This window comes from Microtus ochrogaster (assembly GCF_000317375.1).
Source record: "Microtus ochrogaster isolate Prairie Vole_2 chromosome 6 unlocalized genomic scaffold, MicOch1.0 chr6_random_2, whole genome shotgun sequence".
Taxonomy (NCBI): Eukaryota; Metazoa; Chordata; class Mammalia; order Rodentia; family Cricetidae; genus Microtus; species Microtus ochrogaster.
The window spans coordinates 11,090,571-11,107,690 of NW_004949095.1; the positions used below are offsets into that span (position 1 = coordinate 11,090,571).

The 17,120-nt window shown below is 32.6% G+C and overlaps 1 protein-coding gene across 4 annotated transcripts in view; it reads right to left on the minus strand.

Annotated features, from left to right (window-relative positions):
• Suco (SUN domain containing ossification factor) overlaps positions 1 to 17,120 on the minus strand; it is a 59,746-nt gene that overhangs the window by 23,388 nt on the left and 19,238 nt on the right. For 3 of the 4 annotated variants that reach the window (XR_003378408.1, XM_005363957.3, XM_026787604.1), the window contains exons 7-15: positions 15,648 to 15,771; positions 14,757 to 14,881; positions 14,222 to 14,289; positions 7,377 to 7,484; positions 6,058 to 6,163; positions 4,455 to 4,475; positions 4,197 to 4,252; positions 3,680 to 3,771; positions 2,853 to 2,918 (exon numbers count right to left, since the gene is read on the minus strand). Coding sequence is in view for 3 of the 4 variants with exons in the window: in XM_005363957.3 (XP_005364014.1) it covers positions 2,853 to 2,918; positions 3,680 to 3,771; positions 4,197 to 4,252; positions 4,455 to 4,475; positions 6,058 to 6,163; positions 7,377 to 7,484; positions 14,222 to 14,289; positions 14,757 to 14,881; positions 15,648 to 15,771 (766 nt within the window). In the remaining variant the exon portion in view is untranslated. The remainder of the gene's footprint in view (positions 1 to 2,852; positions 2,919 to 3,679; positions 3,772 to 4,196; positions 4,253 to 4,454; positions 4,476 to 6,057; positions 6,164 to 7,376; positions 7,485 to 14,221; positions 14,290 to 14,756; positions 14,882 to 15,647; positions 15,772 to 17,120) is intronic. The other variant, XM_013352546.2, reaches the window with a different exon arrangement.

Below are 17,120 nucleotides of genomic sequence, written 5' to 3' on the forward strand. Positions count from 1 at the left end.
AAATAAAATAAAATATATTGACTTAAAATCTGCATTTTGTCCTTAACCTGTACATATGTGTTTAGGAGATATAGAGATTTCAATAAAATGTAAAACATATCTAAGAGAAAAGATAAGCTTATAAGAGTATCAAAGTAGATAGCCATCTAGTAAATCTACAAGACAAAGCACCAACCAGTGAAGCAGAAGCATTAGGGAGAATTCTTACTGATCTAAAAGATAAGCAAGTTGCAAGAGCTGTCAAAACAGGCATGCACACATGCTGCTCTATGACAGCCATTTCTCCCTTTGTAAAATTCTACAGTATCAAGCATGTCCGCTGATGTATATTTTCTGTGAACAGTAGCTATAGGGTAATCATCCCTATTCCAAAACTCTAAAGCCTGAAAGCCAAAATGCTCCAAACTACACTTTTGAACACTAACAGTTCTTACATCCAAAAGTATGAAATTTTAAATATGACCTCATATGATGGATCATAGTCAAGTCAGACACACTAAAAATACTGTATAAAATTACCTTAAGCTATGTGCATAAGCTACAACAGAAATTCATGTTTATATCCCAGCCTCAAGATATCTCATTATACAAACACAAATATTATGAAATCTAAACTGTGAAATACTTCTGGTTCAAAGTATCTCAATTAAAGGATACTAAATATGTACCCAATAGATAAAGGAAAAAGGATTTTCTATTAAGAGCAAAGTTACAAATTTTGTACAATTTTTAAAACGGAAAAGTTTGTGTATGTTGGTCCACATCTCTAATCTCAATATTTGACAAGTAGAGGCAGGTGGATGGCAAGTTTGAAGCAACCTGGGCTACACTGATTTTGTTTCAAAAATCTAAAGAGTGGGAAGATAACTTAATACAGTAATAGAGTGCTGGCCTAACATGTGCAAAGCCATAGGTCCACTTTCCAGCACCAAAACGCTGGGCTCCACATAAGCCCGATTTCAAGCTCATTTAGAACTGCAAAACTTGGATATTCTATTGTTAAACACGGGTCCTTTAGACTAATTCTACACGCTGTGCACTTCTTACACTGTTAGCTATCCTATCATAGAGAATATAACTAGTCAGGTTCAAAGGCAAACCTGTTTCTTTAGAGAAGACTATACAGACCAGGTCAATAAACTTCATGACAGCAAAGTAAGACTGTTCTTGGGGCCACTCGTTTTGAAACTTTAAGAGGTATATGTCATTTCAAAAAGTTAATTTCCATACTATAGATCAGGTACCATCTCCCTGTCTCTATCATTTCACTACGTAAATTCTTTCAATACTCAGAACACACAAAGTTAATTTACATACTATAGATCAGGTACCACCTCCCTGTCTCTATCATTTCACTACATAAATTCTTTCAATACTCAGAACACACAAAGGTAAATAGACTGTCTTTCAAAACCCATAAAGGAAAAAAATAAAGTGTTAACAACTAACACATTTATCAAAGATAAAGGCAAAAAAAATTAGACCAAAATAATAGTCTATATATAATTAATTAAAACAGTATATGTCAGACTACATGCAGGAAAATGTCCTACACTGGCATATAACTAACTATGTTTTAATGGTAGCTGTGAACAAACACCATAGGAAGAAAAAAAAAATAAAACACAGAATATTAACAGGGTTTTCTTCTCTTACCTAAAACTATGGTAAGAAACTACCTCCCTTGTGCCCTCTCCTTTCTGGTAACCATTAAAAGCTAAAGATCATTTAGACTGGTTCTAACCATGTATAAAAAGAAAAGAAAAAGATGCTTCCTCAAAACTAGCTTAACATCATTAAGAATAATGACTATTATGTAACATAAATATATACTTAAAATCATAGTAAAATTCATATATAACATACCATCTTTTTTCACCCCTAGAATAATGTTGTATCACAGCACTATTTTTATACAAGCAATAAAATAAGATTGGATCCTAAGTGAAAATAGTTGCTCAAACCTAAAAAGCCAAAAATTATCAACAGAGGCTAGGGTTTAGGCTCAGTGCTATAGAGCTTACCCTCACATATGAAAGAAAGCAAAATAAACAAATATAAATGAAGTATAATGAAATTAATATGTAGTGAGCATTACATAAATGGGTTCTACTCTCCCAGGTATTTTTAGTATTTTTATTCTCATCCCTAGGAGACTGCTAAATTTTTTAATCCTTCATGGAGAAGAAAAGAGATAGAAGGAGAAAAGGAAAGATGAAAAGAATTAGTGACTCAACTCCATATAAATGTCATATAAGCTGTTTATTAAAGTTTGCACACACACTGGTATGACCTTTAGTTATTCAGTTATTAATCTCTAAATAAATAGAAAATTCTTAGTTAAGCTTTGTATTAACCAAAAAAATAATATTCCAGTGGCTAGGATTTATCTAAAAGTATCTTTAGCGAGCCTACCCCTAGGTTCACACTAGTTTGGAAGACCAACAAACTAAACCACCAAGTAGTCATTTCTTTATAGTTGAAAACACCATATCATATTATTACTATTATTGGTGAACACTGGGAATAGCTTTTATATTTTTGCAATTAAACAGAAAAGTAGGCATAAGTATAGATTACTAAGCCTTCACTCACAAAAAATTTACTAGTGTGCTGCTTTCTTAATTTTCTCCCAAGAAATTTATAGTCCTTTCTTCAGTAAGCTCGTCAAATTTGATATCTGATGCTTACATTTTCCTCCTTTTCATCTACTACACTTCATTTCCATGGAAAGTCCATCCAAAAGCTAATAGAATTCAAGAGTGGGAGTACTACATTCAACAAACAGCCTGTCAGAAGAAGAGCAAGAGAAACAGACTTTAATAATACAAATAGAAAACCCAAATACTCACTTGTAGCAGAACCAAGAAGATTTTTTGAAGATTTATCCTCCACAGTATTATAATCCAGTGGATAATCTGTTAAGACAAAAATAATTTTAATGAGAACTAGTTCTACTAAAAGCATTTAAAAGTACCTATATTTTGTCAGTCAACTGAAGTATAAAACACTATATAGTAAGTATTAATTATAAACCTAAAACATGTCCACATAAAGAAGTTCAGAAGCCTTTACCCACTGTAAATCAAGGAAAATACACGTAATGCTGACTAAAAGTATTAAACATATTTTTAACATTTTCCAACCTTTAGCAAATGTCTTTGTATTTTTTGTAGGAAAATGTCAAAAGAAATTTTAAATTGTTCAGATTACAGTTTATACCATTTTTCAGTAAACAAAGTAGCCAGGGGATTAAACCCAGACTCAAAGGAGCTTCTAAAAGACTGTGGTCTTAATGTACTTGCTACACGGCACAGGGCATAGCAAAGAACTCAATACTGACTTCTGCTGTTTCAGTATCATATAAGTTTAACAGATTCTTAAGCCCAGAATTGGGAATACTCAAAATTTATATTGCTGGTGTTACAAAAGAGTCCCAATTGCAAAGAACTCACTGGTGAGTTTGGAATGTAAGGTACAAAGAACTCACTAGTGAGTTTGGAATGTAAGGTAGAAAGCACTCACACGAGAACATCATTTAAGACAGATTTGGTTACTAAGGCTAAAAACAATAAAATAAAGTGACCACAATTGTTGATTTACGTAATCCATTACTATTGAATTAGAAAAAAGAAAAAGAAAGAAAATTCCCGCTAGTCACCTACTTAAAATCACTTACCATATTCCTCATCAAATAGTTCTTGACGTTCTGACTGATACTGGGAGTCAGCAATTTCTTCATATTCTTCTACCATGCTAGTACCGAAAACCCTAGTAACAATTTCATTGAAGGTTTGCATTAAAATAGAAGTTACTAAGGCTCAACACTTAACAACTCATGAGCAAAAAGGTCACAAACACTAGCTTTTGCAATCAAAATAATGTATTTCTTACAACTATTCATCCACTACTTCATTAAAATATAAATGTAACAAAGCATTTAGAAATATAAGAACCAATTTGTGCTTCTATGTATTATCAACGCAATAAAACAGAAAGTTTACTAACAGAAAAACAGTAAAAATAGTTTTTTTCAGACTATCTTGGTATTTTTCTAAAATAAATTTAAATGGAGGCTCAATACCCTATATCTCTATAGTATTAACTTCACATAAGAAAAAATATCTCTTCACTTTAAAAACATTAGTTTTTTTAATATCACTTGTAAAAACAGGAAATATTTTGCTTTGTATTACCTTATTAGGCTTAAAGGACAAAAGTGCTCTGATCCAAAATGTGATACTAACTCCACCTGAAAAATAGAAGTTGATGAACTTGGAAACCAGCAGTGCATCTGTGAGGTGAGCAGTATACTCAGTCTTCTCATTATAGCATTTCTAAAAGTAAAGTCATTTCCCCCAATCAATACTTGTAAAGCTTTGGAAAATTTATTTTGTAATGCATTAATATGCCATGCTCTGTTATTCAATATTGCAAAAGAGAAGGTTGCTAACCTTTATGTACTTGATGAACATCTGAAGCAAGAGAAAGGAAAAGAAAAAGGAATCAGTTCCAAAGTCTGGATAACATGCCATAAGTAACTTAAGTATCCGCACGCATATGGTAGTAAGTGTAGAAGGCAATGCACTGTGACAGGTAACATTGTAGTACTCTTAATTCTTTGCAGAAGCAAGTCATAATTTCCATTTAATACCATAACGACTGAAAAGCATAATCTGAATACACGTAATAGATTAGCTTTAAGTTCATAGTGAAATTATTTCTATAGCCTTTGCTATTGCTTTCTGTTAGATTAAAAAGGGATTCTAAAGCCAATGTTAAATTGCCATCTAAAATGTAAATATCTATGAATAAATGTATAGATTACTAAACAAATTAGTTTACTATGAAGTGTTTCTGGTGGTTTTAAAATATATACAATATGTTTCAGGGAAAGCACAAGTTTTTCATATATAACTAACACAAGTGAAAGATGCTTCACTTACAAAATGCAAATTTTAAAAAGTAATTTGTGTATTTGTATTTAGTTCCTTTAGTGGAGCAGAAACCAGGTAGGAATTTGTGTGCATAGACAGCACTGATCACAAGCAAATGGTTTTCAGACTTGTCATAAACAATTCAAAAACATTCTATATAGTTCTTCTCCATAAAATTGGGAGTTTTACATGGCAATTTTTATACTGAAATTATCCACTGCATTTTCAATATTGAATCTAGCTCTTTGATACTGAAATTAGGAATACTACAAGTTTACCCATTTGTAGAAATCAATTTGAGTCATGCTTTAAACAGAGAGAATAAAATCCCAGAAGACAAAATCAAGTAGCTATAAGTTCTTACAATTTAAAGAATGAATAGAAGTTAGAAGTTCTGCAATTCTAAAAGGCCTTATTATTAACATTATGGTACTTTAAGAAACCTCTCTTACTTTCTATTACAGAAAAAGGGGGGTAGGAAAGAGAGGCACAGAAACTTCCAAATATTATTTAAATTCAACTCAAGACAGTTGGTGAAGGAAGCAATGGAAATAGTTATGTGTCTAAATTTTTATCTGAAACTGCTAAATGGGCATAAAATGCTTCACCTGAATATAAAAAGTGGAGTCATAAATAAATTGAAAATAAAATTGAATCAGATTTTAAAAATTAAAAACAGATCAGACCTACTTAAAAGATTCCAATAGTAGCAATGTTTTAAGTCTCAAAGTAGAATACAATTCCAGGTTGATGACAACTTACAAATGCTAAAGCATGCTGGCATGGTACTGCACTACTGTACTTCACAGTACCTGGTCAGTTAGGCCAGGTGGCTACAAGAGACTCAGCCTCAAAACAAAAACAAAACTCCAAAACAAAACTTATATTTTGGCATTTTATTAGAGCCAGAAATAATTTTTTTTGTTCTAGGTTACCAAGAAAATAAAAATGTCAGAGTACCATCTGTCTCATAAAAAATGAATACTAGTAAGATGTATTTAATTAAATAGTATTATGCTATAAATTTCCTCTTAGTTTCTCTGATTTCCAAATGAGCAGGGGGAACAACTATAAGATTTTCATTACAGGAAAGACATAGTTCTATATGCATAAAGATTACCTTCACATATTTTGCATACATCTGTTCATCCAGAGGGAAACTCTGGACATTCCTCTCATCTCTACCATGGAAAGTGCCCAGCTTGATCCATTTATTTGTGGGATATCTAGAAAACAAAAATAAATGTATCATGTACAGTTTTTCTTCTCATGTTAAGCACACTGAATTTAAATAAAACAGGCCTTTAAGTTAATTTTTTTTTTTAAAACTGACAAGTTCCACTTCACTGAAAAGGGCTACTTGAACAATCATATTAACAAACAGAAGACAAGGGACAACAACATCTTACTGTATTTAAACTGATATCCTCCATTGCTGATTTCTTTAAAAGGGAATCTAGCATTCAAACTCTACACCTGTTATTGTTTGTAATGTTTAAAGAGCTCAAAATACCAAGTTCTCTCTTCTCATCTTTAAAAAATATGCATACTTCAATTTTCAGAGCTAGGTATGATCATCTAACACATACAGTATTGGGGGAGTGATCTGAAAAAAAGGTTAATAACAAAACAGTAAATGGAATTCTGAAGAAATTTTGAGAAAGCTTTCAAAAGCTGTACAGACACAATAACGACTGTGAAGAAAAGAAGACCACTGCAACTCTTCGATAATCAATGGCAGCGCATAGTGACGTCACAGCAACCCTTACGGCAAATCACTAGCACACTAATGTACTTGTAGAGCAGGTAAACACCCTGTCAGATAAAATTAAATTCTAATTAAAACTGCCATGCTTAAAAGACAAAAATCTCAGGATGTAAGAAATATGAAGATGCACATTTTAGTGGAATTAAAAAATACACATGAAAAGCTGGAAAGAATATATTAAAATCCTAAGAATAGTAAATTTTCATTACCAGGAACAGAATATAGTTCTCTAATTTTTTAAGATTTTCATTTCTTCCATAATCATGCAAGTAAAACAAGTTTTTGAAACCCTTCACCAAAAATAAACATTGTGATATAAAATGAAGCATGTTTTTAGTAAGTTTTAAAGAACTGAATGAAAGCAATAAACATAGTGATTAAAAGTACATAGTTCTAGATTGGAATCTTGCTTTTCCCAAATAACTAATCATGTGACTTAAGCAAACTAACCCCCATCTGTGTCTTCAGCTTATGAGGGAGTAACATAACAGACTGTATATTACAAGAGCTAAGATAAATCATAAACATAAGCCCACAATAAAATATTACTACAAACTGATATTAAAATAAAAACTAAGATGATATAAGACAACAGACTGGCGTGTGCATTTAATTTTTATTCTGAAATTCTATCATGGACTCTTTAAGAAATAGCTTAAGAATTTATTTACCTGTCACTGATAGAAACCAGAAAGTCTTTGGGAGTAGAAGAAAATAATTCGTAATTTGCAATATCAAACTGTTTGACTTGAATTGGCTCACAAAGTTCAATAACAAACCTTTAAAAGAAAATAAGACAGTTACTTAAATAAATCAATCAAACTGGTTCATATTAAACATCTGTATAAACTAGACATCTACAAGTTACTAAAATGTAACAAAAGAGTAGCATTAGTAACCTAACTTACACAGAGTAAAAATGTCTTGATCAGGACAAGCATCTTAAAATTACCTTTCTTTAAATGAAATGATTTTACAAAAAAATTTTGTGACATTATAAACTGGCAAGAATAATCTGATATATACTGAGTATGAAAGTCTTTGATTCAGCAATATACTCTTTAAAATTATCTGAAGGCAACACTGCCCCAAATGTCACCTTTATATTAACATTTTGCAAAGGTTATTGAAAAAAAGCAAAAATGTCTGTCCTAATAAATATTAAGCCGAAAAGGTTAAAAATTTATGGTCTTCCTGGACAATGAAGCAGCAAATGTCCATTAGGATTAAGATCAATGGTTCACTTCCTATCACTTAGACATCTCCCCACCAAAAAGGAGGGGATGTGAGAGGCCTACTAATATAGTAAAATGTCATATTACAACTACTTCGGGGGAAAAAAAAGGTCGTAAAAGTATGTTTCCACTTCTATCAGGTTCAGTGTGGTCAGATTTATATTGAGGTCTTTAATCCATTTGGACTTGAGTCTTGTGCATGGTGATATAGATAAATCGATTTTAATTCTTCTACAGGCTGACATTCAGTTATGTCAGTACCATTTGTTGAAGATGCTTTCTTTTTTCCATTGTATAATTTTAGCTTCATTGTCAAAAATCAGTGCTCATAGGTATGTGGATTAATACCCAGGTCTTCAATTCGATTCCATTGGTCAACGTCTCTGTTTTTATGCCAATACCAAGCTGTTTTGATTACTGTGGCTCTGTAATAGAGTTTGATGTCAGGGATGGTAATGCCTCTGGAAGTTCCTTTATTGTATAGGATTGTTTTGGCTATCCTGGGTTTTTTTGTTTTTCAATATGAAGTTGATTATTGTTCTTTCAAGGTCTATGAAGAATTGTGTTGGGATTTTCATGGGGATTGCATTGAATCTATAGATAGTTTTCAGTAGGATTGCCATTTTTACTATGTTGATCCTTCCTATCCAAGAGCATGGGAGATCTTTCCATTTTCTGGTGTCTTCTTCAATTTCTTTCTTCAAAGCCTTAAAGTTCTTGTCAAATAGGTCTTTCACTCCCTTGATTAGTGTTATCCCAAGATATTTTACGTTATTTTTGACTATTGTAAAGGGTGATATTTCTCTGATTTCCTTCTCAGCTTCTTTATTCTTTGTGCATAGGAGGGATACTGATTTGAGTTGATCTTGTATCCTGCCACATCACTTAAGGTATTTATCAGCTGTAGGAGTTCTCTGGTAGAGTTTTTGGGGTCACTTATGTACACTATCATATCATCTGCAAATAATGAAAGTTTGACTTCTTCCTTTCCAATTTGAATCCCCTTGATCTCCTTATGTTGTCTTATGACTATTGCTAAAACTTCAAGAACTATGTTGAAGAGATATGGAGAGAGTGGACAGCCTTGTCCTGTTCCTGAGTTTAGTGGGATGGCTTTGAGTTTCTCTCCATTTAATTTGATGCTAGCTGTTGGCTTGCTGTATATTGCTTTTATTATATTTAGATATGACCCTTGTATCTCTAATCTAAGACCAAGCTAAGACCAAGCTAATTTTTCCATTCTCATTTTTTACATAGAATGTTTCCCTGTTTCAAAGATAAAAACTGTATTAATATATCATAAATATTATATATAAAGATATTTCAGGTAAATGTGCCATCAAGTCAATTCACTTGGAAAACATTAACTATATAACCCCTATAAAAAAAAGCCTCATATTATAGGAAATATTAGTACATCGGTTACTATAGCTTATAAGATTTTTCTTTGTCAATCTTTCACTATACCTATACTGTAGAAGTGCAAAAATGCGTGCCTATTTCCACCTTGTCTGATGGTCAGAGAGTCGGAGGTTGCTCAAAGTGGCTGACAAGTGTAGTTGCATGTCCCAACTCAAGAAGTGATTACTTAATACTTTTGACATTAAGATAGTCCATATGAGTAGGACCATGCCATCCTGACAGGTGGTCAGGATATGAAAATGTACTTTTGCTCCTTCTTTTGTAACTATGAGGTCACCTGGTGAGTGGTTGTCTTCAACCACTTGGTCTAGAGCAGCTTCTCTCCTAAACAACAGAATGTTAACGATTTGATGTCTCATTAAAGATTAATTGCTTGAGCTGTCCTTTATATTATGTTAATAAGTCTTTTGTTCCTCTCCCCCGACCCCCCATTTGTAATGAGTATAAAAACATATGGAAAAATAAATGAAAACAATTTTTAGAATTCACTGGAATGCCCTCCCAGTACTTTCTGTGGTTTATGTTCTTATATTTTTCATGCGTCTTCATATTCTTTACATATATTTCAAAAACCAACACCCATACCCTGGGCAAGAGGTATTTTTGTTGGGGCTGGTCCACAACACTATATCTCTCGTTTTCTCAGAGAGAACAATGTGTAAATTTAAATGAATGTTGTATAAAACTATACTAACAAATCCAATTTCAATATATTCTATTAAGCATCTATAGTACAGGAATCTTACAAATCTAAATATATAAAATTCATGACTTAGGCAAATCTGTGAGTGAAGAAGAGATGGAAGAAGAAATAAACGATGACAAGATCTTTATGAAGATAAAGGTGGAAGCATAAACATTAGATACTACTTTTAAAAGAATAGATCTCTAATGCAAGAAAGACAATACTTTGAAATTTTTACTATAAAACTGAAAATATTAATTTATTTCTACAATATGTAATTTATCAAAAACTGTTGAGGTTTAAATCTACAATTTTCACAGTGTAAGGTCTTACCTACATACAGGCTTAGCTGTCAAGTTACTACATTTTTGAAAAATGACTGGCTATAAAGACTCTAACTTCATGGATGGATTTATCCGGTCATGAATTTAGATCTGAATGAACTAGCAGGACATAGGGCCTACTTGAAGAAAGTAGGGGCTGAGTTTTAGGAGGATTTATCTTTTCCCACAGACCTTTCACCTGTCTCTGCTTCCTGCTCATCATGAACAGCCTCAAAATAATAGATCCTTAGACTGAAACTGAAGTGAAATTAAATTCTTCCTCCTTTGGCTTTTTTTTTTAAAGGCATTTTATATTACAGAAGAGTAACTACCACAAAAGGTAACTCAAGAAGAACAGAAAATCTAGTCACAAACATTAAATATTTACAATATAAGCTAGACAGAATAGTACATTTCTATGATCCCAGTGCATAAAAAGAAAAGGCAAAATTTTTGAGTATGAAATCAGTCTGGGCTACAAAATACAACAGAGCTAGCGTAGGGTAACCCACAAACATCTGTAACTTCACTTCAAGGGGCTCTAATGCCCTCTCCTGGCCTTCCTGAGGATACCTGGCACACATGTGGTACACATACATGCAGGCAAAACACTCCTAAGACATCTTAAAAACAATAATAGAGGTGCAAAGTTAGCAGCACTGCCTTTAAAATACAGAATGAGTTGAGAATGTGTGTTGTCACTTTCTATTCAACAATTTTCAAGGTAGAATCATCATGTTGATGAAAAGTCAACGTGATAAGGAGAACTGGAAAGTTTTAAAAGATTACTTTATAGTAACACTATATAGAATTCCCTACATAGAAGCTTCTTGACTACTTTCTGTAAGCAACAGAAAAAAAGAAGGCAGCTCTCTCTCCATATACATATACACACATATATATCATATATATATAATATATAATATTGTGCATCATAGCATATAATATAGTCTATACATAAGATTATGTATAGTGCATTAATATATAATATATAATATTGTGCATTATAGTATATAATATAGTCTATACATAACAGATTATGTATAATAGATTAATTGTTTCTCTACATATAACAGTTTTTAGAGGTTTGCTGTGGGATAATGTTATTGTACCCTGTAAAGAGTTGTCACTTGTATTGTTTTAATAAATGCTGATTGGTCAGTAGCCAGGCAGGAAATATAGATGGGCAACCAGACTGGGAGAATTTTGGGAAGAGGGAAGGCTCAGTCTGCTGTCATCAGTCAGACACAGGGGAAGCAAGAGAGGAATTCCTCACTGAGTAAGGTACCAAGCCATGTGACTAAACACAGATAAGAATTATGGGTTAAGTCATAAAAGCTAATTAATAAAAAGCCTGAGTTAATAGGCTAACCAGATTGCAATTAATATAAGCCTCTGTGTATTTTGTTGATACTGAATGGCTGTGGGACCAGGAAAGAAACTTCCATCAACAGAGTTCCTTTTTTGGTTTTTTGAGACAGGGTTTCTCTTATAGACCAGGCTGGCCTTGAACTCCCAGAGATCCGCCTGCCTCTGCCTCCTGAGTGCTGGGATTAAAGGCATGCGCCACCACCGCCCGGCAACAGAGGTTCTTAAAATCAGCTACAACCACTGCTTCATGTAGTGGCTTGTCCTCAAACCATCAGAATGAAGTTACTCTTTCTCCCCTATTTTGTCGAACTATATTACCATCTCAGAAGACACCTAATTGAAAAATTATGCTCCATATGGAGTTTTTATTTGGCAAGGTTTTTCCAAAATGCAAAACAGGATTTGAAAAATACATGAGATTGAACATGAAGTTTTCATAGATGACAATCATACGGTAGATTAAAGTAGTATAAGGATATAGTTAAAAATTAATCTGTAAACAGATTCTTCCCTGTGTCTGCATTGGGTCCATTTATTGATTCTGATTCCTAGCAGCAGCAAAAAGTACTATTTAGCCTGATGATCTTTTCCGGTTTAGCTGCCAAGGGAAAGGCAGAAGCCAACTCCTCCTAAGGGCTCATTTTCTTCATAGATATCACCAGGCCTCTTGTGACTTTACATAATCGCTAAGACATGGATAGAAACTTGTCTCTTTGCTAATTCAAACTCTTTATCTCATAAAATAAAAAAAAAAAAAACAAAAAAACTGCTGAGGTACAAAATTCAGAAAAGTTATGGGAAAGGGTTAAATATGTTAAACAATAAGGATGCTTATTTACTGGTAGAAAAACTCAGTAGCCATCATTTAAAGTTTCAATACAATTTCAAATAAAATAAAATGGAAATCAGGAGTTCAACAAGAAAAGTTAAAAACAACAGTAATCAATAAGAGGCAAAAGAATAAAAAGTCCTAATGTACAATAATTTACCCTATTAGATATTAAGATCTGTAAGGCTATACAGGGTATTGATGCAAATAATGATGAACTGACCAACAGACAGAAGCATTTTAACAAAAGTGCATGTAAGGAAACTTTGTGATAATGGTTTTGAAGCTAAGAAACAGAATAAAGTACTGAATAAAAAATTATCTCAAGAGTAAAATGAGGAAGTTGGGAAAGAACTCTTTCTAAACACAATGTAAGAAATAATTCCAGGTTTAGTAAGTTGAGCATCCAAACTGCCTAGGCTCCCCCGAAGCCAGTATGTGCAGTAGGATCAAAAACCCATTGTCATTGTTCTTGAGTTCTCAGTAGTCCTCATTGTCTGCTATGTAAGTTCGGTTTTATCCCATGCTTTTTCAGACCCAGGCTAGCTGGTCTTGGTGAATTCCCGAAAGATCATCCTCATTGTCTCAGTGTGTGGGTGTACCCCTCACAGTCCTGAGTTTCTTGCTCCTGCTGGATGGAGGTGGGCGGTCCTTGGACTTCCCACAGGTCAGGGAACCCTGATTGCTCTTGGAGCTGATGAGGGAGAGGGACTTGATCGGGGGAGGGGGAGGGAAGTGGGAGGCGGTGGCAGGGAGGAGGCAGAAATTTTTAATGAATAAATAAATTAAAAAAATTAATAAATAAAAAGAAAAAAACAATTCTAGAAATAAACAATTCATAAATTTAAAAAAAAAAGAAAAAGGAAGAATTAAAAAAAAAAAAAAAGAAATAATTCCAGAGAGATCAAAACCAAGTGAAAAGTTTCATCAAAAGACACTATAGAGAGGTTGGGCAGATGGCTTAGCTGGCAAAGTGCTTGTAACAATATGTAACATATGTATGTCTATGTGCACTCCACTGCCTGCTACCCACAAGCCAGAAGGGATGTTGGAGACATTGGGACTGGAGTCACAGATGATTGTGAGCTGTCATGTAGGTGCTGGAAACCAAATCTGAGTCTTCTAAAAAAAAAAACAGTAAGCACTCTTAAGCTGTGAGTCAGATGCCCAGTCCCTTCAGTCGGCTTTAAGAAATAATAAAATAATGCAATCAATATGCGAGGTAGTGGTGGTGCATGCCTTTAATCCCAGCACTAGGGAGGCAGAGGCAGGCGGATCTCTATGAGTTCAAGACCAGCCTGGTCTACAAGAGCTAGTTCCAGGACAGGCTCCAAAACCACAGAGAAACCCTGTCTCGAAAAAACCAAAAGAAAAAAAAAAAGATTCAACAAAGGAATTATACTCTTTTAAGAATTTCTCCTTCAGTTTTCTATCTCTTTCTAGAAAACTCCAACAGTACTTTTGATCAGGCCTGTCAGTGTTAGCACTTCTGTTACCTCCTTAAAAGGAAAAACAGTTTGTTCTCAATTTGGAAGTGATATCAATACTAATAAATCACAAATGCTCATTAAATTACATAAATATAGCAATCTTACCCCAATAAAAAATGCACACATATAAAATACACTTTGTAAAATTTTACATTACTTACCAAATTTTAGTGCTGCAAGGATTCAACATATAAAGGTCCATATTTTCTATAAGAATAGCAGATGTGCTCTGTTTCAAGGCAAAGAATATATATTAAAGAAAAACAGTTTAAAATACTTTAATTCTAAAATTTTTCAAGATTCCTGTATTTTAGGCTTTTAAAATAAGCACATGATGGAATACATAAGGAGAAAAAAATTAACTAAATGGTTAAAATTTTCCATTAAGGCTATAGCATTAAATTAGCCTTATATCAATTATCATTTTGAAACTTACAATGTCTATATTATAAAGGAAAAATAACTTTTTATGAGCTATTTTAAAAGTTAAATAAGGTTATTAAATGATACTTTTAAAGGTGCAATGTTATCAACCAATATAACCAAAAATCGACACTACAATTTAAAAGCATAATGTACTAATTAATAAAGTTGTAAAATAACTCACATTAAAAGACAGTTATCATAAATGTCTATTTTTAAAAGGTTGCTAGTTTCTTGTATTTTCTTTTTAAAAAACTTATATACTATAAATACCTTGGCTTCCGGATTAGCTGCCAAAATTTTGGCGCCACATTCTACTGAGGCATAATTGTTTCTATTTTTCTGGACCTTTTTGGTAGCATGTGGACCTCCATTAGAAGATGGATGCAGCGACTGACCTGTAGACAAACCTCATTATAAACATATATATAATGACTATGACGAAAATATCCCCAAGCAACACAATGATCTCAAAAGTAGCCAACAGGCTGCTTTCCAGAAATGAACAGGCTTTAACTCTTAGAAATACAGCTTTAAAATAAATGAGAAAACTCAAGCCGGGTATAGTGGCATATGTGTGCAATCCCAGCATTTGGGATGCCATGCAAAGAGGATTGCCATGAGTGTGAAGCCAGCTTGTACTTCACTGTTAGCTCAAGGCTGACCAAGGTCAAACAGGGGCCTATCTGAAAACTAACAAACTAGTAATTCAAAGTGCTCTAACATATTTGTAATAAACTACAAAAATCCACATTACCTGAGCTATGTCTGAGAGCATAAAATGAAGATCATCCATGAGAATAGAATAAAGCCTGACTTTTCATGCTTTACCTTTTCTACTTTTAACTCAAACATCAACAATTCTTAACTCAGAATTTTTATACAAAATGTTTAAAGCTTTCTGACCAAACTCTCCTCATTCTAACTATTTTCCCATAAACCGGAAGTGATATCATTATTCCTTCTTATTTTACTATCAGTGGATAATCTCTAAGAATGGAATTTAATTAAGGTTAAAACTGTACACTACCAGTAAATGGCAGGTAATCTGCCATGTGGTGAATCTCTCTGATGAAGTTTTTAGAAAAGAGCATTTTTAAAGAGCTCCCTCAAATAATTAAAAAATTAGAAAAAAAAGTTAATCAAATCTCAGTGCTTCCTTACTTTTTTCTTTTTCTACTTCCATAACTTTCTTCTTCCACTCATCAAATGTTGGTATATCTTCTGGATCTTTGGGACCTGTGACAGGTGCAGGGTCAGTTTCTCCCGACTTTGTATAATCAGAGCTCTGAAAGAAATGCCAAAACGCCAAAACAAAAACAACAAACTTTAATCTTTTAAAAAGATTAATAAATAATGAGTGTAAGCACAAATGTTTCTCCAACAGTAAATTAAAGTTTAATTTTTGTAATGAAAACTATTTTAACATGAAATATTAATTTACTTAAAAATTCAAGTTCATATAAAAGAAATGAAACTTCCAAGCATTACAAAATACATTCCTTTACATGTTAGTGACATAAACATAATTTATCTTAAAAAATAAACAGAATTCTATATCCTAAGCAAATTCATTACTCATTCAAAAATATATATATATTTCTTTTAAATGGAATAGAAATATATTTTCAAAATTTTTCAAAAAATATTTCTATTCAAAAAGAAAAAAATGTATTTTGAATGAGTAGTATTTCTTTTTCAATATATGCATATATATATTTACTTGCAATACAACCACCTTCAAATAAATCTAAGACGTACACACCTACTTATTAAAGGAGTAATTTTAGATGTAACATTGTTTTTATAAAAAGTAACAAGTATTATAGGCTCAAAAATTTTTAAGTAATTTTAAAATGTTATTTTAAAAGCCCGAAGATTATTTTACTTTAAAAGAATACACACAAAAAAAGTGATCATATCTCATGCTAGCAAAAGGGTTTAACAAAAAAAAAAATGGATGCATGAAATACACTTTTAAAAACTCCATGCACTGGTTATGTAAAAATTAAAAATAAAATTATGCCAATAAGTTACATGAAACAAGCCTCAAGAGTGATTTATAGTATTTTCAATCAACAAATAAATGTATGTAAAGAATGACTGAAAATCAATAAGCAAAAGAAATAGAAGCAAGAAATTCAGCAAAAGGAAAATATAATCATAAAAATAACCACGAAAAGCTAATAAAATCAGATACACAAATCCTACCAATCTGATGGCAGTTTACAGTGTGACAGTCTTGGCAAAGTGTGACATATCTAATGCATTATGGGGAATCTATCAGATTGCTGAAGGAATCGTAAAAACAGTATTTGCAAATTATATATACCCACTAATTCACACTTCTGTGCATTTTCAGTAAAAATGCTTCTATGTTATTTTTTTAAACGTGTGTAATTGCACACTGCAACACTACTTCTAATATAAGGAAAACAGAAACTTAAATATTCCTCAAGTGAATAATTGTAACAGAATAATCAAGACGCACAAGAGACAAATCCCAATGTCAAAACTGAGTAAAAGTCCATATAAAGGCAAGAACATCAGAACACTCTGTTTCAAAGTCCTCAAATAAAAAATTATAAAATCCCCAAATGTATGATAGCACGGTCTGAAGAGGAGCTATAATCAGGA